Source organism: Erpetoichthys calabaricus, chromosome 5, assembly GCF_900747795.2.
Source record: "Erpetoichthys calabaricus chromosome 5, fErpCal1.3, whole genome shotgun sequence".
Taxonomy (NCBI): Eukaryota; Metazoa; Chordata; class Cladistia; order Polypteriformes; family Polypteridae; genus Erpetoichthys; species Erpetoichthys calabaricus.
The window spans coordinates 169,049,281-169,072,413 of record NC_041398.2 but is presented as its reverse complement, the minus strand read 5'-3'; the positions used below and the strand labels follow the sequence as shown (position 1 = coordinate 169,072,413).

At 38.2% G+C, this 23,133-nt stretch overlaps 1 protein-coding gene across 2 annotated transcripts in view; it reads right to left on the bottom strand.

Annotated features, from left to right (window-relative positions):
• Positions 1–9,692: 9,692 nt before the first annotated feature.
• The window catches only part of spata18 (spermatogenesis associated 18), a 36,088-nt gene continuing 22,647 nt past the window's right edge, over positions 9,693–23,133 (bottom strand). The window contains exons 6-12 of one of the 2 annotated variants that reach the window (XM_028802213.2): positions 22,844–22,978; positions 21,198–21,438; positions 20,417–20,575; positions 18,501–18,676; positions 17,743–17,866; positions 11,582–11,665; positions 9,693–11,414 (exon numbers count right to left, since the gene is read on the bottom strand). In XM_028802213.2, coding sequence (XP_028658046.1) covers positions 11,361–11,414; positions 11,582–11,665; positions 17,743–17,866; positions 18,501–18,676; positions 20,417–20,575; positions 21,198–21,438; positions 22,844–22,978 — 973 coding nt within the window. In that variant the 3' untranslated portion in view covers positions 9,693–11,360. The remainder of the gene's footprint in view (positions 11,415–11,581; positions 11,666–17,742; positions 17,867–18,500; positions 18,677–20,416; positions 20,576–21,197; positions 21,439–22,843; positions 22,979–23,133) is intronic. The other variant, XM_028802214.2, reaches the window with a different exon arrangement.

The window sequence follows — 23,133 nt, the reverse complement described above, 5'->3', positions numbered from 1 at the left end:
TTTTCTGTTTCTTTCTGACCCCCTTTCTTGTTGCTCATGTTTATATAATTGTAGTAGAAACTTCTCATGTTGGGTAAATACAGGATACCTCGGGATAATAAGAAATAAGAGAAAAAATAAAGCCGCTGCTAACGGAGCTCTGCTTCAGACGTCCATCTCCCGTAACAGACGAGACTCCATGCCTTTACTTCTAGTGCCTCTACTTTCCTTTCGCCTTCAGACCCGAAGGTGAGGAGCAGTGACACCTCTTCCTCCAGCACCTTGAAAGGGCCACCACGTCCACCATGTCTAGCCAGTCCCCCTGGAAGACATTATCCATGATGCTTGCCACTATCTTTGCAGTTTGCTGTTTTTTTTTCAGCCATTTACAGTATATGGGCATCAATAACTGGTGACCCAACATTTTACCTTTGTTCTGCTTATTTTGTCTTACAATGTGAAAAAGTAATTTTTCTTCTCAGAAACCCTAGAATTTTATTTTCTCCAGCATCCCACTGGCTATGGTTTTTGTTTTGCTCTTCTTTCTAGCCATCTAACCACAGCATCAAATTTTGACTTTTACTACTTTATTTAGTAGAGACTTAAACACTACATGTAGATAATGCCACATTATATTAGTGGCTCATCTGTTTTTAATGGTATTATTTTGATTTGTTTGCTTATTTGTATTATTTAGTTTTATCATAAAAATCATCACAACTAAAGGCAACAGAGAAGCAATTCTTCAGGCATAGTCTTGGTGCCTACATGATGACACGGAGCCAAACCAATCATTTGCCACAAAGTTTGAGGGAAAGACAGAAAACTGAGGGGTTTGTTGTTTGAGGTGCTAAAATGGGAGGCCGTATTCGCCAGGAGATATTCTTTTAGGTTCATGTGAGCTGCAGACGCCCACCTCTGCTCTTCATATAAGCTCCCGATTGGTTGCTGTCAAGTCATTGTTGCACGCACTCTCATAGTTTATAGTATTTCCAAGTTTTCTCTAAACACGACTTCAGTATGTCTACTCTGGACTCGCTCCTATGCTATTCCTGGACTTGTATTTCTCACAGTTTCTTCCAGCTCAACTCAGTTGATTTCAGTTTGCTGTGCTTTTTGGCACGTGATGTAGACTGCTTTATGCAATCTTTGGCTTTCAACTGGTTTACTTTTCCTGAAAGTGTAACTTGGACTTATTCTCTTTGTGGTAACAATCCAAACTATACAGTTTTCAGATCCAAGGATCCAGTGAGATGAATAAAACATGCAGGCAATGACAAATGAGGAAATCCATTCAAATTTGCTTCAGCTTACATTTCTTACTAAGCATCCTGTAAGTTCACTGGTTTCACCTCTGCATTTTTCATACACACTACAGATCTGTGACCTGTGATTGAATTCCCAGCCCAGAAATGTACTGAGTCCAATGGGTTTTTGTCCTGTTTTTTTCTCCCTCATTTTAAAGACATGTAGGAAAGATTGACTGGCCATTCCATACAGGCCTAATTGTGACTTGTGATGGACCAGCGCCGCATCCAGAGTTGGATCTTAACATTACCATCAAGATAGGCACCATCATTCCACACCTTTTAACTGGAATAAACAATTCACAAAAAGAATGGATGGATGGATGCACCACTCTACTAGATGAGCACATTAGTATAATTAAGAGAAGGTTTGATTTTTTCTTTCTTCTTGTCTTTATAACAAGACAAAACATCATCAAATGAGCAGGAGCACATCCAACATGATGTGATATAAGCTGTTTGTTTGCTACATTAAGAAGAGTTAAACAATATAAGCACAAAAAAGCCAATTATAGCAGCAATTTTTATTTTATTTTATTATGGAAATATATTAAAGAACCTGTAAGGTGTAAGAAATGTGCAGTATTTTTGGAACTAATCCAAAAGAAAAAAGAAAGAAAAAGAATTGGCTAACTAGTGCACTGAGACGGATTGTGGCCGCTTCCTAACCAGAAATGCAAGACATCTGTGGATCAACAGTGCCATCTGCTGGACAAGCATAACATTCGCTAATCTGATAATAATATTAAGTTGGTATTAATTTAACAGTCTCAGACCAGTTTAGTCCAATCCAAGGTTTCTCATGGCTGAAGCCCATCTCACCAGTGCTGGGTGTAAGGCAGGAAACAACCCTGGTGAGGGTGTCAGTCTGTTACAGGAGTTACTCACATACAGCCATATTGGGAATACATGTAAGAGAAAGCACAAACAAACTTAGAGGACATGCAAAGTCCACATCCACACCATCAGGGATGGACTACAGGATACACGGTTAATGTAACCCAGCTGTTTTTTTAAAGTGACATATTATATGATCAGTTTGAGTATGTTATGTCTACAGATGACAACATGGCATCCTAACCCACAAAATTCAATTGTCATCAGCATTGAGTTCAAGGCAGGAATTGCTGTAGATAGGGTGCCAGTCAACCATTGGGCACATTCACACACATCCAGTTGACAGTCGACAACCAGCCCGACCTGTTCTGCACATGTTTGGGATATCTAGGGGACAGGGGCAAACATGGGGAGAATGTGCAGACTCCATTTATACAGCACAATTTCTGTGTGAGTGGAGGAGATAAAGGGAGGAGTCCCCGTTGTTACTGAAATTCTGCAGGAAGTGACTGTAAAGGGAAATTGTGAAGAAAAAAAAGGGCATTTTGGACCTAAATTCACATTAGTGGCAGCTCTGTTAAGGGTTTTGGGGTATGGGATGCCCTCTAAAGGTAAATATATACAGTATATATATATATATATACAGTATATATATATATATATATATATATATATATATATATATATATATATATATATATATATATATTGTCACAAACTCAACACAGAGTCATATAAAGGTTTGGGGCAGCCACCCGTGTAATTGTTTTCCTGGCTGCGAAAGTTGCTTTCAAATGAATACTGCACTGATGTACATACAACCGAGTCCAAGACGGAACTGAGGGAATAGGGAAAAGGTGAAGGCTTTTAAAGGGGAAGACAGGAAGTGAGATCATAGGGATCTGGCTCATGTTCTTCAGCCATTGGTTCAAGCCCGGACGTGACATCACAGGGGCCAGAGCCGGCAAGGTTTCCTTCCATAGGCTCAGTCCCGGAAGTGATGTCAAGAGACCAGGTGGAATCAACCATGAATGGTCTACAGGAAAGGTAGAAAAAGAGTCAATGCACTCTGCCGCATCCCGGCATGCCTCAGAATTGCCTTTACTCAAGCCCTTTAGCTGCCTCCCATGCGCACGTGTGTGACTATACTGTATATATAATATATATATATAATTTTGTCACAAACTCGACAAAGAGCCATAGCAAGGTCTGGGGCAGCCACCTGTATATTGTTTCCTGGCTGCAAAACTGAATAAATTGATGTCCCGAACAGAACTGAGGGGATAGAGGAAAGGAAGTGGCTTTTAAAGGCCAGTATAGGAAGTGACCTCAAAAGGGGTCGGAACTGGTTGGTCTCGTCCGTTACGGGAGATGGACGTCTGAAGCAGAGCTCCGTTGCAGTGGCTTTATTTTTTCTCTTATTTCTTATTATCCCGAGGTATCCTGTATTTACCTAACCAAAGGAGTTTCTACTACAGTATATAAACATGAGTAACAAGAAAGGGGGTCAGAAAGAAGCGGAAAAGAAACCTAAAGTTACATCCAAATCTAGACAGACATCAGGCCCAAATGCAAGTGTAAGGTACGTCCTTTCAGAGACTGACCTGGAACAGGCAGGCAAAAGCACAGACTTCCCAGGACCCCGTTCCACTGCATCGTCTCCAGTCGAGAGCGAAAATGGAAGTGAAGGTGCAAGTGATGCAGGTCACGATAGCTCGCTGATTCCAGAAGATCACTTGAAACTAGAAATGGCCTTACAGTCCGCGCATTCATCTACTCCTCGCGAGCCAGAAGGATCGGATGTAACGGGGGTTGCCACTTCACTCACGGAGCACGAAAGCTGAAACGATTTGTCCGAACTGAAGGAAATAATCACAACATTGGCCGCGGCCACGGCCATAAGTGAGCTCAAGAAAGACATTCAGAAAAATATGAATAAAGAAATAAATGGCTTGCTCAAGACAATCGAGAAGACAAACAAGAAGCTGCGGCTGGAGCTGCAAGAGATGTAGCAGGAATATAAAGACTTGGAAAAATGTTTTGATGCAGTCTTTAAAGATATGCTGGGAAAAATTGAGGAACACATTCAGGAAAATGTGTCTAAACTGAGAGAACTTGCCGATCAGCTGGAAGATGTTAAGCAGACATTCACGACTCAAATTGAAACAGCGGAACAATTGGCATCTAACGCCAGTGGAAAAGCTACAGCTGCAAATTCCGAATGCAAAAAATTCGGAGACAGACTTGCAGCTCTGGAAGATGGATGCAGAAGGAATAATATTAGAATCAAAGGTCTACCTGAGAATCGTGAAAGTCCAAACCCATTGAAACTCGTAGCTGAACTATTCTCAAAAATAATTAGAGAGGACTTTAAATCAGATACGGAGATAGCAGCAGCTTATCACATACGTGGATCAAATACCTCTAAAACTAGGACTTTAATTGTTCGCTTCAAGAGATTACAATTTAAGCTTAATGTAATTGTACTTCTCAAACAGAAACAAGAAACTATATTTGAAAATAACCACATTCGTATTTTCCCTGATTTCTCACCCTCAACAGCTGCTAAACAAGCAGCTTTTTACAACATCAAACAGCAGTTACGGAAAGCCGATATCAGATACAGCCTCTTGTATCCTGCCAAACTGAAAATGGATATTCAAGACAAATATCATATCTTCTCCACCAAGGAGGAAGCAGAAAAGGAGAAAGGAGACTGTTTAACATCATACCCTTGGTTTATTGTTATTATTATTATTGCATTAGGGTTTACTATACTTATCCAGGGCCACTTTTTGACACCATTCCCTGGGTTTACTGTCTTAATATTTCAAGACTGTTGATGATTATATTTTATGCTCATAGTATTTAGACTTTATCGGCAATAGATATATCTATTTTTTAATCCTCAAACGCCACTGCTAGGGGGCTTGTTTTGTTTTGGGCATGTTCTGTCTCTAGGTATGTCAGAGGACTGGGACTTTGTGAAGTGGGGTCTAGCCTCCATGGGGAGGCAAAATGGGGGTGTGGGGGGATAAGGAGGGGAGAGAAAAAGAGCAAGTTATATCTAATCTATCCTATTAATCCTTATAATTATAACTACCAACATAACAATAGGCCACATGGCAATAACTTGTGGGAAAATTGGAAATTAAGGTTAAAGCTGTCTCACTTCCAGTTAAGACTACAAAATGACATCAAAAATTCAGAATCAATGTCTCCATGATGGAACAGTTAACTTTGTGAGCTGGAATGTTAAAGGCCTAAATCACGAAATAAAGAGAAAGAAAGTATTCTCTCACCTAAAAGGTGACATTAAAAAAAAATGTTAAAATATTATTTTTACAGGACATCCACTTATTAACCAAAGATCAGCTCCAGCTGCAAAAAGACTGGACTGGCCAAATGTTCCATTCTAGCTTTACAAAGAAAACTAGAGTTGTGGGAATTCTCATACATAGAACAGTCTCATTTGTGGTATCAGATGTAGTATCTGATCCTGAAGGGAGGTATGTGATTGTCATGGGCAACTAATTTAACTGTAAAATGATTTTGATAAATGTTTATGCACCCAATGTCGATGATACGGAATTCATGCAAAATGTATTTGCATCCATTCCCAATGTGAACACTCATAAAATTATAATGGCTGTGGACTTTAATTGTGTTTTAAATCCACTCTTAGGTAGGGCTCCTGTCACAGGGGGATGACATCTAACACTGCAAAGACAATTAAACACCTTTCAACTGACCACAACCTATCAGACCCCTGGAGGTTTCAAAACACAAACTCAAGAACATACAGTATTCCTTCTATTCACCAGTGCATCATTGCTCCTCAAGAACTGATTATTTCTTTATAGATAATAATTTCTTGCCTGCGATTAAATCTTGCAAGTACGACGCTATTGTTACTTCTGACCATGCCCCTCTGATCTTGGAACTAAAGTCATTATGCCCCACATACTCATCTCGCAGATGGCGTCTTAACTCACTTCTATGCAAATTCTCACTTAGAGGATCTGTGCAGAACTTTTTCAAAACCTGGCAGGATCTAATCAATAATATTTTTAAAAAAGCTCTTAAAGCACTGAGGAAGGAGATTCTCTACCCATTTCTTTTTCTTCTCCATTTATCTGTATCCACCTAATAAACTCATCAATTTATTTATTTTTACTATTTTTAAGTTTTAGTCGGTTGGCCATGCTCTCTTTCTCAGGGGTTGATTTGTTTTCAATCCTATTTTTTTTGTAAAAATGGATCTATTTGTATGGAATGATTACAATAAAATCAATAAAATTGTAAAAAAATAAATAAATAAAAAGGGGTCAGAGCCAGAAGGGTCTTCATCCATAGGCTTGGACCCAGAAGTGACGTCAAAGGGGTCGGAACCAAAATTGATGTCATCAGGGTCAGGCGGAATTTCCCGTGAACGGTCTGCAGAAAGGCGAGAAAAAGAGTCAGTGCACTCAGCTACCTACCAGTCTGGTTCGGAATTACTCTCATTCAAGCCCTTTAACTGCCTCCCATGTGCACGTGTGTGACAATATAAACAGTATAACTGCAGCATTAAAACCACCTGCCTAATATTGAGAAGGCCCTCACTGTGCTGCCAAACCACCTGAGACCTGGGCAGGCATGAACTCAGCAAGACCTCTGAAGGCATCCTGTGGTATTTGGCACTAACACGTTAGCAGCAGATATTTTTAGTCCTGTAAGTTGCAAGATGGGGATCACACTTGTTTACCCAGCACATCCCACAGATGCTCGATCAGATTAAGTTCAGGGGAATTTGGGGAAGCCAGCACCTTGAACTCTCTGCCATGTTCCTGAAGCCAAGTCATTTGTCCCTTAACATAGGCAAAATGATTTAACCTTAATCACAAGGCTGTAGTCTTTCCACATTTGACAGGTCTTCTGATGGCTCCTTTTATCCATCAATGGAACTGGTGATATCACACAGTGGGACATGTGTGCTCCTGTGTAGTGACATGTGGGTATGCCTACTAACTGTATTCCAATCCATGGTACCCAGAGAGGCAGTAAAGACCCTCCACTCAGGCTCCTACAGAGGAAAAACTGAAACGTGGTAACTGTTGCATGGTGTGTCACTTGTCAAGGAGAGCTGCTAGCACGAATCTTGGTTGATATGGAGATTGAAATGAGCCAATAAAAAGAGAGGGATGACAAATAATACAAAAATGATTGTTTTTCAAGTCTGAAAACCTAGGCATAGTCCAAGCAACAGGCAGGTGGTCATGAATAAGTGGGCAAAAAAGGAAAAGTAAATATTAACTAAAAGGTATGATAGAAAAGCAAATCAAAACACCACACCAAAGACAGAAATTGCAAAAATCGCCAAATACAAAAAAGATCTTAAGCAGGGGCCTTGGCACCTGCAAGAACAAAGAGCTCCTGCCAAGTTTGCTGTTTCATTTATGTTTCTCCTCCCATCATGTGATTGCTGTGCGATGGATGTTGCATAGCAACAGACACAGAAAGGAGGGGCCGGGGCAAAGCCTGAGCCCACTATTCGGAGTGCCTAGCAACACACAAGTCAGTGGCATTTTGACTAAAGTATAAACCTAATGAATTAAAAATATAAAATATAACAAAAGATTGCAAGAGTCTTTGAAGACATTGAAAATGGCCATCAATTTCATTTTCATTCTAAGGACAGTCATACATTGAAGCAGTTTTGAGTTGTTCCAGATAGAATGAATTTAAATGTAATTAATTTTAAACAATGCAACATTTCAGGTTCATAAAGTGGAACTGAAGGAGGTTAGGACTCCAGAAGAGCAGAATGAGGTAGTGAACTATTAACATGGTGAGGACAGTTCAGTCTGTTCAGTTTTATCACAGCTTTATAGAGTGTTACTGAGTATGGCAATTTATATTGAGTCCTACACTAAGGGCATACCCAGGGCATGTGGCTGAGAGAAGGAGGCACTTGTCTGACAGATAGTGTCTAATTCTAGGTACATTTTGGACGGTATGCAGTATGTCAGGAAACATGTATGCAGTGCACAATTCCAATTGTCCTCACACAAATTGAAAGAGAATTTCTTCTGTGTTTGATTTCCAACTGTTACCAGAAAATTTTTAGGCAAATTTACATTCACAGTATAGCCTCAAATTACTTAGGAATCTATTTTTGTAAATGAAATAGTATGGTTTTTAATTTTTTTTCTTTATTAGTAGTACTTTCCAATTAAATTTCTAAACAAAAGTGGGGTAAGTTTACGGAATAATGCAAGCTTTAGGTTGCCCTCAATAACAACCCCCTCCATGATGACATTTTTGAAATGCCATATAGCCTACAGCAATCTACATGCAAAATTTCTGAAAAAAACTTTACCTATTTTTACATACAGAAAGACAACACAAGACGTGATCGGAGGGTTGGAAATGAGGTCCTTAGTGTGCAAAAACTCAAAAGACAGACAGAGCGTATTAGAGAGATATACTGTACACATACCTGAAGATCTCCATGCCAAAGGTATGCCATGTACTTAACTGATACTGTCACGCATGTGCATCAGAGGGTCATCTTCCCCGCCTATCGTGAAAGTTACGTTCCAGACCCACCCGCGATAGGTGAAAATCCGCGATATAGAAAGACCACATTTGTTTTTATAGTTTAAGCCTTACAATACCCTTCCCACACGCTTTAAACACATGTAAACTTATTAAAACACACTTTGGATACACATATGATACACGGATGTCGGGCTAAAGATATGAGTAACATAATAATAATCATCATTAGTTTTACCTTCTCCTGTATGGTCAAGGTCTTCCTCTGGCGCTTAGGCTCACTGCTACTAGAAGATGCAGAATGCTTGGGAGCCATCGTAGGGCTTAAAGCAAAAGAAAAGCTCACAAAAGTTGGCTCAGAAAAGTCGGACCACAAGCAAGGTACGCGATTCGACGGGGACCCATGCTCACTGTTCTTGTGAGATTACACCACTTTAGCAGCAGCTAATCAGAGCCCAAGAGAATAAAATCCGCTCTGTTTGGTTGAGTCTCCACTTTCAGCCAATAACAGGCTTTGTAAGAAATCATCTGGGTGCTGTAATGCGAAACTCTTTGTCTGCTAAAAACCGTATTCTTTGTTATGAATTGGCTGCAAAGTACACTACAGGTAGGATGTACTTATTGAATTTTTCCGCGATATAGCGGGGGCGCGATAGCTGAACCGCGATAGAGCGGGGGATTACTGTTGTTCCCAAAACACAGAACTTGGGAAATAATCGTCCACTTAAATAGCCAAGTAATTCAATTAAAAACAGAAACTGGTTGGAACAAAAACCTGCAGCCACAGTGGGTCCCCAGGACCGAGTTTGGGAAGCACTGTTTTAGTGTATTGTATTGTACGCTAGGCTTACAAATAGAAGTGCAGTTTCTAAGAATAAACCATTGTATTCAATTGAATAGAAATGCATTTTCTTGCTCTACACTCTTTCTGAATTCTGCATGAGTGTTTAATTTCTCAACATTGATTACTAAAGATGCACACAGTGAAGGGCTGTTGGTTTAAACAAAAGTAGTAAAAAGCACAACAAATTGTTTTGAGAAAAATTTATTGTAAAATGTTAATTATAAAAGGCACACAACACTTGTTAAGATATTGAAAAAAAATCCATACAGTAAAAAGTCAGACAGTAAATAAAACTTCACACAGGTGATCAAATTCTTTCATTGTCATCTAATTTTTTGGCATAATGTCAATTGTTCTCAAAAAAATTTATTGTAATGCTTGCTCATTATTAAAGAAAAAAACTATACAGTGTGGCAAGAAGTACATGCGCCTAAATTATTTTCAGATCATAGAAAATTTAATTCATTTCACTCTTAGCACGACATGTTAGTGAAAAGCCACACTATACATTTGTGCCCCTCTATCCCAACAGCTGCCACACACCGTCATTTGTCAAACGTGATAAGAATATTAGCACGCATTCTCTCAGAAAGACTTTAATTTGTACTTGGTACTTTATCCTAAATCAACGTATCGCTCCATGCCAACAAGCCATGAAAAAGACGTCTTTCTTGTTGTTAAAATATGTACTGTACAATGTATATTGTTAAAAAGATATTTAAAATATGTTTTGTATGCATTGATAAAAGTAAGCAACTGCACTTTTACCTAATCTTAAATTGTGTGTCATGTATTTTGCACTGGCTCAGATATTTGAATGTTTTGTACAGTATATGAAACACTTCCAAAGATTCCATGTAATTTGTGTGTCTTGTACAATATCAAAATGGATTCTTTTTTTAATTGAAAAGTTATTTATTTAAGCAGCTCATAACTGTAACTCTGGATTAAGCAGGTTTAAAAATGATTGGAAGAGATTTTCAGTAACTTTAAACGAGAATCTTGATGTGATGTTATTGCACAAGGTTTGTTTTTATATTAATATGTATTGTTATCATTTACCAACAATGAAACTCCTCACATTAATCTGTATTACCCAGAAGTTCATTTTACTCACAGATCAGGATTAAAAACTGGAAGCGTCTCATAGTAGACGAATGGCTTCAATTCATGTGCAAGGCTAACATGCAGATTTTCGACGTTCAGAGATTTCATTTGTAACATGGAGGGAGAGGAAGCTTAGTATAAGAAAGAAAACACCAAATTAATTTTTATAGGTCATTTATGTTAACAAACTGAGTCAATCACTGCTAAAAGTGCTAATGTGCAGGACACGTTTTGCTGTTCGATAACTGAGTTAATCTTCAAAATATTAATGCAGATATACTGCACATTGCCACACAACTGTTTCTTCTCACATAATCAAAATAACACTGCAAAAACAATTGTTGTTTTCTGAAGAATATTGAGCACCAGCTGCCTTCACCAATTCAGGTTTGAGTGTAAAAATACCCAATAATGTCTGTAGCCCTTTGAATTTTGTTCTATTTGCTTTAAAACAGTAGCACCAAAAGTAGTTTGGATGAATGCATACATCGTTTTTTCATTGATGTGCCATACTGAAGTGGATTTGCACGGCATCAGCAGCCAGTGTGGAGTTGTAACGAATATATAAAAAAAATGTTACATGCACACATACAAGGAGGTTTGCTTTTTAGATTGCAATAACTATTTTGTTCACATTTTGCAATGAGGTACTTTTATATGAAAAAAAAAAAACAAAAAAAAAAACAATATGAGAAACTTGAAAAACTGATCCCCTAATCTGATGGATTCATCACTGGGAAGCAGAATTAAAGCCGGCTGGGAGACAGCCTTCCAGGAGAGGCACTGCGGTTCAGGGAGCTCTGTGTGAAAAAGACAGAAGACAAAGTAAATGGTTAGCCTGCTTTCAGACTGCTGCATACTTTTTTAACTACTTAAAATCTGTATATTTGTCTTTTAGCTTATTTCATTCTGCAGGTCACATTTTGAGACAAGCCAAAGGCCGATCTCTGCTATAAGCCTAACATACCAGTCCACGAGAAGGGCTGCTGGTCCGTGATCGCACCGGGCTGGTACTACGGCTTCGGCTTCTGCTCCTTCTTGGTGACCACTGCTAAACAGACATGAGAAAAAGCAGTTTTTGTTTGTTAACATTATAAGCAGCATTCAGTTGATTAATAAAGAATAATTAGTTCAAGCAAATATACAGTGGCAGTAGAAGTAAAATATAATCAAGTTGCCCTCTAGTTTAAATATAAAGCTGATGTTACATTGCATTACCATTTAATCATTAAACCTTTGTGTCCACAGAATTATTTTAAATGTTTTAGAGGTTTCAGAACATATTTCACTGCAAGGGCAAGAATGGAAAGGATGCTTAACTCCTTCACCTTCAGCTCATAATTAGGAAAGCCCATATTATCTGTGCACCATGGAAGACAGCAATGTAAGTCTAATAGCTCATTTATATTCTACATAGTAGCCAATCCACAGGTATGGAATAAAACAGGACAATATAGATTTGTGTTGTATATTTATATTTTATTTAACTGCTGCTCAGTTGTTTTAACTACATTGTGTAATGTGATTCATCTAACCAAGATGATTTTGGAAAAAAAATTTGAATGTGATTTGCAAACTTCTGCAACATATACAATACAGGTCAAGTCAGTTTGCTGTCTATACAAGTCTGTTTAATATAGGAAAGTAAATGTTGCAATTTAAAATTAACAATTCATTCAAAATTCAGTTCAGGAAAGAAGATCCTACGCACTATAGTCAACCTCCAATATCATTACATTTACACTTATTCATTTTAATCCAAAGTGTTTTACAAAAGAGGTCAACATAAACTAGTGACATCAGTCCAGGAAATGTTTGGGAATGAATGTTATAGGACAAGAGTACAAAACTGATTTGCACAAGAGAAGAACTCAAAACAAAATATAAGCTAATTGCAATTCCTAGATTTATAAAACCTAACAGCTAATATCACTTAGACTATAATTCACCAAACAAGAGAATCTTCAAATGCTTCTTGAACACATTGAGGGAGTTAGAGATTCGAAATGAAATGGGCAGCTGGTTCAACCAGCCAAGAGCCACACATATAAAGATCTGATACTACACAGTGGTGACACCACCAGACGTTATTTATCAGCAGATCTGAGTGTTTGAGAAGGAGCTTAGGACTGCATATCATAACTAAAATCAAGGTCAAAATCACCAAGCAATGCTGAAACTGTATGAAAGGCTGCTTTCATCATTACTGATTACAAAGAATGAGATCATTTTCATACAACATGAATTACAAACTTTTTTTTCACTTTTGCACATAGCTTATATTAATTTACCATTACTTTTATTTCTCACAGTACATAAAGTGTCACAAATAACTCAAAATTTAGAGTAGGGAAAGAAATACTATTCTAAATATAACTGTTCAACTGTACACTGTTAAACTATATATATTGAATGGCAACATGAATACAGACATAATATTGGAGTAATATTGGAAAAAAGAATCATGCAAAGGGAAACAAACGTGAAGCACAACAATATAAATAAAAACTGATTATTTGTCAAGTCCTGGACTAAATACAGGTCAAATCCATCCATCCTTTTTCCAACTTGCTGAATCCAAACACAGGGTCACGGGGGTCTGCTGGAGCCAATCCCAGCCAACACAGGGCACAAGGCAGGAACCAATCCCGGGCAGGACACCAACCCACCGCAGGACACACACACACACACACACACACACACACACACACACACACAAACACACACACACCAAGAGCACACACTAGTCCAATTTAGAATCGCCAATCCACCTAACCTGCATGTCTTTAGACTGTGGGAGGAAACCAGAGCACCCAGAGGAAATTCACGCAGACACAGGGAGTACATGCAAACTCCACACAGGGAGGACCCAGGAAGCAAACCCAGGTCTCCTTACTGCGAGGCAGGAGCGCAACCACTGCGCCGCCATGCTGCAGGTCAAATCCAATTATAGCGAATATCGAAGTAACAAAACTTTCAGAATAATGAATACTTCTTATTGGCCCGGACAAAAGTTTATACAACATCATGTTTATCAGATTTTGTTTTAACAAAACTAGGGGGCTTTACCCCCTGCTCGCTTCGCTTGCCAACCCCCGTGTTTGGTTTTCTGGATATTTTTTTTCTTTTAATTGTTGCTATTTCATTAGTTTCACTTTTATTTCAGAACTTATGTAAAAACAATATTTGAAATCTTTCGAGTTCCAGTATGCTCAATCTTTTAAATGAGGTCAGTGAAACATGTGTTTAATGACTTTGTACCATAATTCAGGATAGGTTTCTCTGTTTGGAATTTCAGCACAGACAAAGCGATCTACATCATCAGTAGTTAATTTTTTTTTGCAAAGTAACCAATAAATGCATGTGAGGTAGAACACGCTTTTGAAATTCTCTGACTTAAACTTCAAAGCCTTACAATACTTACATACTTCTGACATATTACTTATGTCCATATATTCAGTCTTTATTCGCCTTTTAGTTATTTCTCCAAATAATAATTTATCTTTTTTGCGCTAATGTGATGTTTACTTTCTTTTTTTGACAATGTCATTTTTTTCTGCTTTCATATTCTGTATCTTGCTCTGCATGTGTATTGTGCCTATGTTTTTTTTTTTTTGAGTCTTTTGAATTCCTGTTTTCATTATCTCTAACCTGCTCTGCATGTGTTTGGCCCCTTTGTTTTTTAACCTCTTTATGACGTTTTACTTAGTTTTCTACTCTCTCTTATTTCTGACCTCACTTTGTTCTGCTTTTTTTTCCAATGACACCTGGTCCGTGGTGATTATTTTCCCTTTTTTGAGTAATAATTTCTGTTTGTTTGTGCTACTGCGATCTTTACTTTCTTTTTTTTTATACTTTCTAATTTTCCTAGTTTCATATTCTTTAAATTTCTCCACATTTGTATCGCGCATGTTTTTTTTTTTTTTTTGAGCCTTTCGAATTCCACTGCTTTCATAATCTCTAACCTGCTCTGCATGTGTATAGTGCCACGTGTTTATGAAGTTCTACTTTGTCTTTTACTCTGCCTTTTAATTCTGAGCCTAATTGGACGTGCTTTGTTTCAGTTCCACTTGTTATGGGCTGATAATTACTTTCCTTATTTTCTGAATTTGCACCTAGATTATTTTTTCTTTTTTGCTCTTTTTTCTCTCCAACATTTTTGAGTCTCTTTTCTCCACGCTGCTTTATTCTTGACTTAATCGACGTTTTATTTATAATGTATTGTCCTTATATGCTTTATATGCGCTGAGACCCTGGATCTGTGTGTGCTCAAATCCTTCACAAGACTGAATCTCTTGGCACAATGTCTCATGTTTAAGGTCCTCGCAGGTCTTTTAACTGTCTTCCGTGATCTTAACGTAAAGATCACGTCTCGACGCTCTATACTGTGTCTCTCCAGGATTTTTTTTATAATAGAGAGATGTAAATTTCTGTATAACAAACATTTATTCGAGCAAAATGGCCACCAAAGTTAATAATGCAAGGTAAAAAATACTTTATGCCATGCCTACAATTTCTTGTGGTATCTGGGGTGAACTTCTCCAGGCTGGTGGTAAGACTGTCCTCCTGGCATTGCAAGTAATCTTTGCTTCCATTTGGGAGATTGGCGTCATCCCAACTGACTGGAAAACAGCACTTGTCATCCCTATCTAGAAAGGGAAGGATGATCGCCTGGATTGCGGCAACTACAGAGGGATAACACTGCTCTCAGTACCGTGATCACTTGCTCACCTACCAGCAACCGGAGCAGTCTTGCCTAAGAAGTCTATCATCAACAGCATCCTGGCACTGAGGGTTCTTAGTTTCTTTGCAGCCTTTGTAGATTTTCATAAAGTATTCGACTTAGTTGATCAAGCTGCCCTGTGAGACATTCTGAGAATTCGCGGGATCCTCTCAAGGTTTCTGGATATCATAGCCAGCCTGTACACTGGTACTGTTAGTGCTGTGCAGAGTGGGGGCAGAACCTTTGTGTTTTTCCCCAGTTGATTCTGGGGGTCGTCGGGGTATGTTCTTGTTCCTACTCTGTTCAATGCTTGCAAGTTGTGGGGTCCAGCGGCTGTGGGGCATCTGTTGGTGAAGAAAGATTCACTGATCTTGACTTTGCCAACGATGCCATGATCTTTGCAGAGTCAATGGAGGCTCTCATCGGGGCTTTCGAGAGACTGAGCGAAGAATCTGAATGTCTGGGCTTTTAAGAGTCCTGGAAAAAAACAAGATCCAGGCCTTTAATGACCTCTTAGCCACAGCCATCAGCAGTGTGTCTGTCTGTGGAGATAGTATCGACCTTGTTGAGAGGTTTACTTACCTCAGCAGTGACATTCATGTCTCTGATGACTCTTCCTATGAAGTCAGTAAATGGATTGGGAGAGCATGTGGGGAAATGAGATCGCTGGAAAGGGGTGTGTGGCACTCCTGATATCTATGCAAAAGGACAAAGGTCCAAGTCTTTAAAGAGTCCTGGTACTTCCTGTCTTGCTATATAGTTGAGAGACATGGATGATATCCAGTGACCTGAGACAAAGACTAGACTCCTTTGGTACTGTGTCTCTTCAGAGAATCCTTGGGTACAGCTGGTTTGACTTTGCGTTGAATGAGTGGTTGCTGACAGAGTCCCAAAACGAGACACATTACCTGAATTGTGAGGGAGCATCAGTTACTGCACTATGACCATGTGGCATAATTCCCTGAGGGTGATCCGGCTTGCAGGATCCTCATTGTTGAGGACCCAAGGGGCTGGACCAGGCCAAGGGGACGCCCAAGTAACACCTCGCTGCGGCAGATAGATGGTCATTTTCGGAGGGTGGGACTGGCCCGGGTCTTCCTTCCAAGGGTGGGTCTTCCTGGGGGGTTGCCAACCAGGATCCCAAGCGGTTTCATTGGGTAATGGGTGCAGCAATGCACTGTACCAGTGCATGCTACCCAACCTGACCTGACTTGACCTACACTTTCGCCAAGTCTTGGGAACCCTGCAACAGCCCATCTCTATCTTTTGCAAAATTTCCAGTTTTGGGCAGTCTCAGCAAGAATATAGGTGCGACATAATACTAATAGCGAAATTCTGAGTCAGTGCTCCACCGAGCATCTGCGTGATTATTTGTATCATGTGCGGATACTGTACTGTTCTGTATTCATACCTGTATGTCTATAAAATAAAAAGTTAAATCTAACGTCTCATTTTCAAATAAAATATTTTTTGCAGTTTAAGAAGCGCTGTTTTTTTAAACAGGCATTATCAAGCTTGGATCACAGAGCTGCAACAGAGACACGGAGGTGTGTCCAGGTTTCCAAAGAAAATACAGGTCTTTGTATCTGCCTCCTCTATACAGTAATAATCTCAAGACTTCTTTCAAAATAGGCACACACAAGATAGCACCCATGACACAGGGAATAGTCCTGCTTTAGCTCCCATCTTCAGATTAGAAGAACATCAGCACCTCAGAATCATCACTCTGGCAGACCAGGAGAGTACGAGGAAGAGCAAGTCAAAGACCGGTGTTAAATATTCTAAACATTGCACGGAAAGCATGTTACATGGTAAGCCCGATCCTACAGAGTCACCACTGCCATTAGAAAAGGTGAATCGCCGATGACCCCGGCCACAATAGTATTTTCCCCATATTCATTATAACGAACTGTCCATTATAACAAAATATTTTATGGTCCCACGAATTTCGTTACAATGGGATTCTACTTGTATTAATTGATGTCAAATTGTTTAACAGTCAACCTGCTTTCCCTTCTTATCTCCCACGATAATCTCAGCTCCATCATTTTTCCTCAACATTAACCTTTCACTAGTCTTACCCTCAAAATATTCCCAACCCCAAACACCCATAATGACATCTGAGCTCTCTCAGATGGAATGGTGCTTTGTCCTTTGTTACGTCCTGCCTTTCACCTAGTTCTCCCAGGACAGGCAATAGCCCAATGGAATTGGAAGTGTATTATTTGGTTAAGAAATAAATGGATGAGAGAAAGTTAACATTGCCTGTATGTCATTTTTATGTTACTAAAGACCAAGTAACATGACAAGTATCATGAATATATAATATATATGTATTAATGTTAAAAAATCATGAAGATATACAAAGATGACTACCAGTAGCCCAAAAAAATATATTGGCTTACCAAAGCCCCCCTCTTTGTGACGGCCTCCCCCTTTACAATGACAGAATCTCCTTCCATAAGTGCTGGCCACACATGGTACGCCACCAGAGGAGCAGTATACTCTGAGTCATAGCTGCGTCGGTATCTGGAAGAAAAAGGAGTTACTTAGTTGTAGTTCAAAGTTCAATGTTCACAGTGTTTTCATACTGCAAGTAGAGTAAGAGTTTGTACTTCAATTTTTTTTTCTTTCATAAATTCTTTCTGTGTTGTTTTGAGAAATAGTAAAGCTGGATACATGGTTTACTTGCCAAACAGCACCATCAAACCATCAGAGCTTTGTGAATTTGAAATTAAGATAGAGATATATCAGTCATTTTAAGCTTCATTCTATTTTCTTATTTCATCCTTCACTTGATATTTTATATCTGGTGATTTTTGAAAGCAGCCATTTAACTGTGTCACTTTGTTTATATCTGGAAAGTGGTCACCATACCTGCCATTTTTAACTGTGGAAATTTGACAATAATCAAAATTGTGACAAAAATCTTTCATAAATTTAGAAGACTGTTAAAACTAAAAACATGAACTTTTATTTGAAACCAATTTATTATTTCATTGTGTACCGTAATGCAGCAGTGGAGATGTTTTTCAAGTCTTTCAAGTCTGTATTACATATTGTACTAATTGGTATTGTATAGTTTAATCATTACTCAATGTATTGAGTGTTGACAAAACAGCCATTCAAACACTTTGAGTACTTAGTGTGCTGTCACCCTTACTTGTTATCACTGAAGAGCTCTCCATCAGTTGTAAAAGCAATGTCCAAAGGAGGCTCCAGGGTCTGCATTGAAAAGGCCAAACGACAAACCTCCCGGATGAAACTGCTAATGAGGATAAAGTCGACTTCTGGTGGGAATGAGATCTTTGGATTCACATTCATTGCACGGATCACATCCTAGAAAAATTTGTTCAAAACAAAAAGTAACAAGATGATAAATATAAGCCATCAAGGGAGTGACAAGGCAAACACTAATACTCACTCATGATGACTTCCTAGACCTGTCACATTCAGTTGCGATATTAAAAATTGATATTTATTGCTGCAGCAGATTCTTTTTTAAAATGTTCCTTTCCTCATTTGAATAGAGCACAAAAACACTCTACAAAAGATTTCATTGTAAAATTCATATTTTCGAATACTAAAAAGCATTAAAAAATAAACATTGATATTACATACAGTATCTTCTAAAAAAAATACACATTTTTAAAGCCTGCAAATTAAGAACTACAAGTGTGTGTACTAATTTAAATGTAACAGGAACATCTTTATTTTCACAAAGATACATTTGAAAATTAACATCTAAAATTATTTTCAACTAACTGTGTTAGCCCATGCTGTAAAAAGCCCGGGGTCATAGAAACTATTGAAATCATCAGAAAAAAAACAGAAATGTAGAGATATCAGGTCATTGAAAGGAACTACTCTGGGCATCTCTTTCCTAGGAGGTTTCGTTTTGCTGATGTTCTCGGTGGGAGGAAAAGTAAAAGGGATACCGTTTTGCCGATGTTAGCAGCTAAGCGACTTTGTCTTTCTTCTGAGGTTTTGTTTTGCTGATGTGCTAGCCTCGCTTGTGTTATTAGCGGCTAAGCGGGTTTTCTGTTTCCTCAGAGGTGAGAGGTAGAGTCGGTTTCCAGGCCACACAAACACACACACTTCCATGCATAGACGTTTATATATAAGATTAGTGCATATTAGTGATTATTTCTTCAAGAGACAATAGATGCACATGTAGCATCTATAGCATCTAAAAATCACAAATGTCTCTAAAACTATGGTGTTTATTTGTTCCATGCTCTTGCTTTAATTGACTACTACAGATTGTTCAGAGGTAGAGGTATAGTGGTCTTTATTCTGGTATCAGAGAGTACAATGGCATTTTAATAAAATGCTGAGGGTATAATTAAACTGGTTAAACCTGTACTAAAGTGAACATTCACTATTTCAAGGAGATATGTATATGTCCATTTGCCAAGAATAAACCTTTTTTTGCCAGTTTATTTATTTTTTCAGAAACTAAGTATAGTTCAACAAGTCCTGGCCACCTTTTTCACATTAACATCTGAAATGTGCACTCTCGCACTGTGAACAGGCTTTGTCCTTTTGAGGACTAGGTTATATATAGCCATGTGCATGTGGTAATGGTAGTTGGCGCTGTGTGCTAAAGCCTTCTTTTTTTCCCTCTCTCTGCGGAACGGAAAATTAACAGCCATTCCACCTTTGACATCACTTTCATTGTCCATCCTCATGGACCCATCCCTTCCTATTTGACCAGTGGTTTGAGTCAGTTCACTATCAGACTCCCACTGGAAAAGGTGTCTAATTTATCTTTGTAAAAAGATTATTTAATTTTCTATATTTATTTTCATTATACGGGGTCACGGGTGTGCCCCAACCTTTTTCTGTGTGTGTTTCTTGTTTTACATTATTCTTTAGTAGGACAATCCAATATTTAAAAGTATCTTATTAACTATGTAAGGAAAATTTATCATGTGTCTCTGCATTCAACAAACAAGAAGTTTGTAATGGCATTTTTGCAATACAGTGTGGTAAATGTGTTGTTTTATTTCTCAAATATAACACATACAGCATTTCCTTGGCTATGGCTATGCCCTCACTGATAACATAAGTACTCACATTAACACTTGACTGGACATCATATAAATCCAAGTTGCGAATAATATAGTCCATTACAGTGTCATCCAGGGACTCTTGTCCAGTATGTGTGGGAGAAAGCGTCTTTCTTACTCGTAGCCTAAATTGCCTGAAGGCCATTTTAGCAGCATGGAAAGATTCCTAAAACAAGATGAAAAAGGTCACTGCTTGAAAGCATATGTATGGCATCAAAGATTTTCAAAGAATTATGTAATAAAACAGTACATGATATATTATGTACTATGTATGTATGTATTATGAAAAAGCAGTAATTTAATTAACATTTCATTATACTTCTGATAAGCCCACTCACTAGTCCTGCCAGTATAGTGCTTGACTGTCATCTGTACTCGGATTTCTTTTTGTCCAAAAAAAAAAAAAACATCAATTCATTCCATTTTATGGTGGGATGCTATAAATTCTAACACCCAAAATACATCATACAGCATTTGACTCAATGGATGGGATAATATTTTAGGGTAATCAACCTTCCCTGTCCTAGATTTTTCAACCATTGGTATTTTCCTCAGAAATGCTGCCTTGGAAAATAAGTTTCCCTCATCATTTTATTTATATCATAGACTTTACCTAGTTTACCCTAACAATAAAGTGGGTCCAAGGAAAAAATTGGCATTTTATAATTCATAAAATGAGATTTATATTTTACATAAACATCAAGGTTTATTTGTATCTCTTCTGGCAAAATAAACAAAACCGCAAAATGTATGGCCAGCTGCTTTATATTATAATAACAAATACACACCACTGTAGCAATAAAAATGATCCTTTGCACCATCTCTATATCATCAATGTAGCGTTTTAGTAGGGTCTGGGCATCCAGACGCTCAATAGTATAAATGTCACTGAATCGACTTATCATCCGGGACTGGCGTGTAGAGTTAGACAGCCTTGTCCAAGATGGAGATTCGCTCCTGATATATGGTAGCGGACTAGGAGAACGACTTCGATGACCGAGGGGGCTAGATGACCGGCTTCTAATTAGCCTGCAAAACAAAAATAAAAAAGGTGGTATAGCATTCAATATATATACTATAGCCAAAAACCTTGCTGTTTTGTCATTTAAGTAATTAGAACATCCAGTCGAGACCTGTTGGCATACGAGGCTTTGAAGTAAGCTTCAAAAGAACTTGTATAGAAACTTAAATGACTAAGAATAAATGCAGCTAGCCTTCATCCATGGCATTTCAATTTCTCATGGCTATCTTAGCTGTTTCTTAATAATATCTTTGTGGAAGTCAGCCTTCATTATGCCCTTGCAGTACCCTGTATTGAAATTGATGGGAACTTTCCATAAATTACTTCTTAAGTAAATTGCACTAACGTAGCAAAGATCTTATTTGTTTTTGTAAGATCATATCAGTTGGATCATCAGGAAAAGCAATGGTGGGTATACTAGGAACAGAGAATGATAACCAAAGTTTAATGAACATGGCCATCTTTTAATAACAGTGTCACTATGCCACGGGTCACGTACTTATCCACAAAGCAATACAGAAACCACAAAAAATGACAGCACCCATGAAAACTAGAAACACGAAATGGAAGTGGCCCATTTTTCATTCAGCACCTCTTCCTCTAAGGCTACTTCTAAAGTTCTTCTAAAGAATCTTGAAATGATATTCACTATGTAAAGACATGATATACAATTAAAGATTGGTTCTAAGATGTCATTCTTTCTCATGCATTCTGCATTCCTGACCATTTTTCTCTGATTAAAAATGATAATTTGCTTTATCTTTTGTTCCATTCATCAATCCATTTTCTAAACAACTTAATCTAGTTAATGATCCAATTCATTGCCAAGGTGGAGCAGAGCCAATCCTAGTAACATCAAGCATTCCATTGTAGGGCAGAAACCAACCCTGAATAGGATGGCAAGTCAGTATAGGGCCCACTCACACACACAATCATATTCACACAGGATCAGCGTAATATCACTAGTTTCTTACTTCTTAACTTGCTTGTCTTTGGGGCTGTGAGAAGAAAACCTGCATGGACATGTGGAGAATGTGCAAACACTGCATGGATAATAGCAAGTGCCAAACTGGGACTCAGGCCCTGTGAAGCAGCTGCACTAGCCACTGTACCATGCTTTAGCCTTTATTTCACTAGTTTCAGTCAAATTATGAGTGCTTACCTAAATAGAGTATCCATACTCTCAGATGCCTGTAGAACCTAATATCGATCAAACTTAAAAAGTGTGCCACAAACTGTCAGTATTACTTGAGCCTGCCTGACAGAAGAATTTGTTTCTTCAAATGCTGTGAATTTATCAGAATTTTGTAAACTGTTCTTCCAAGGAGACAGCAACGGATCTTGTGCTACACTGCAGATTATAAGAATACCGTAGAATAAAAGATTTTCATAATAAAAAAAGAAGAAATTTACCTGTCCTGAAGTAGTGATTTTTCTGTTGTAAGAATGGATATTTCATCTTTAAGCATTCTCATTTGCCTTTCATAATCATCAAGAATATCTAATTTCCTTTTGTATATTTGAGCCTCATCTCGAGCTGTCATCAAGCTGCCAAACACAAAAGTGATAAACTACTGCAGTTACTGTGTATGAATATACTAATGAACAACTACACAAAATATTTCACAACTGCATCCTTCAAATTTGCTTTATCCTGCTAATTTTAATGAAGGATGTCAGAAAGATGGAGCCTATGTTGGCAA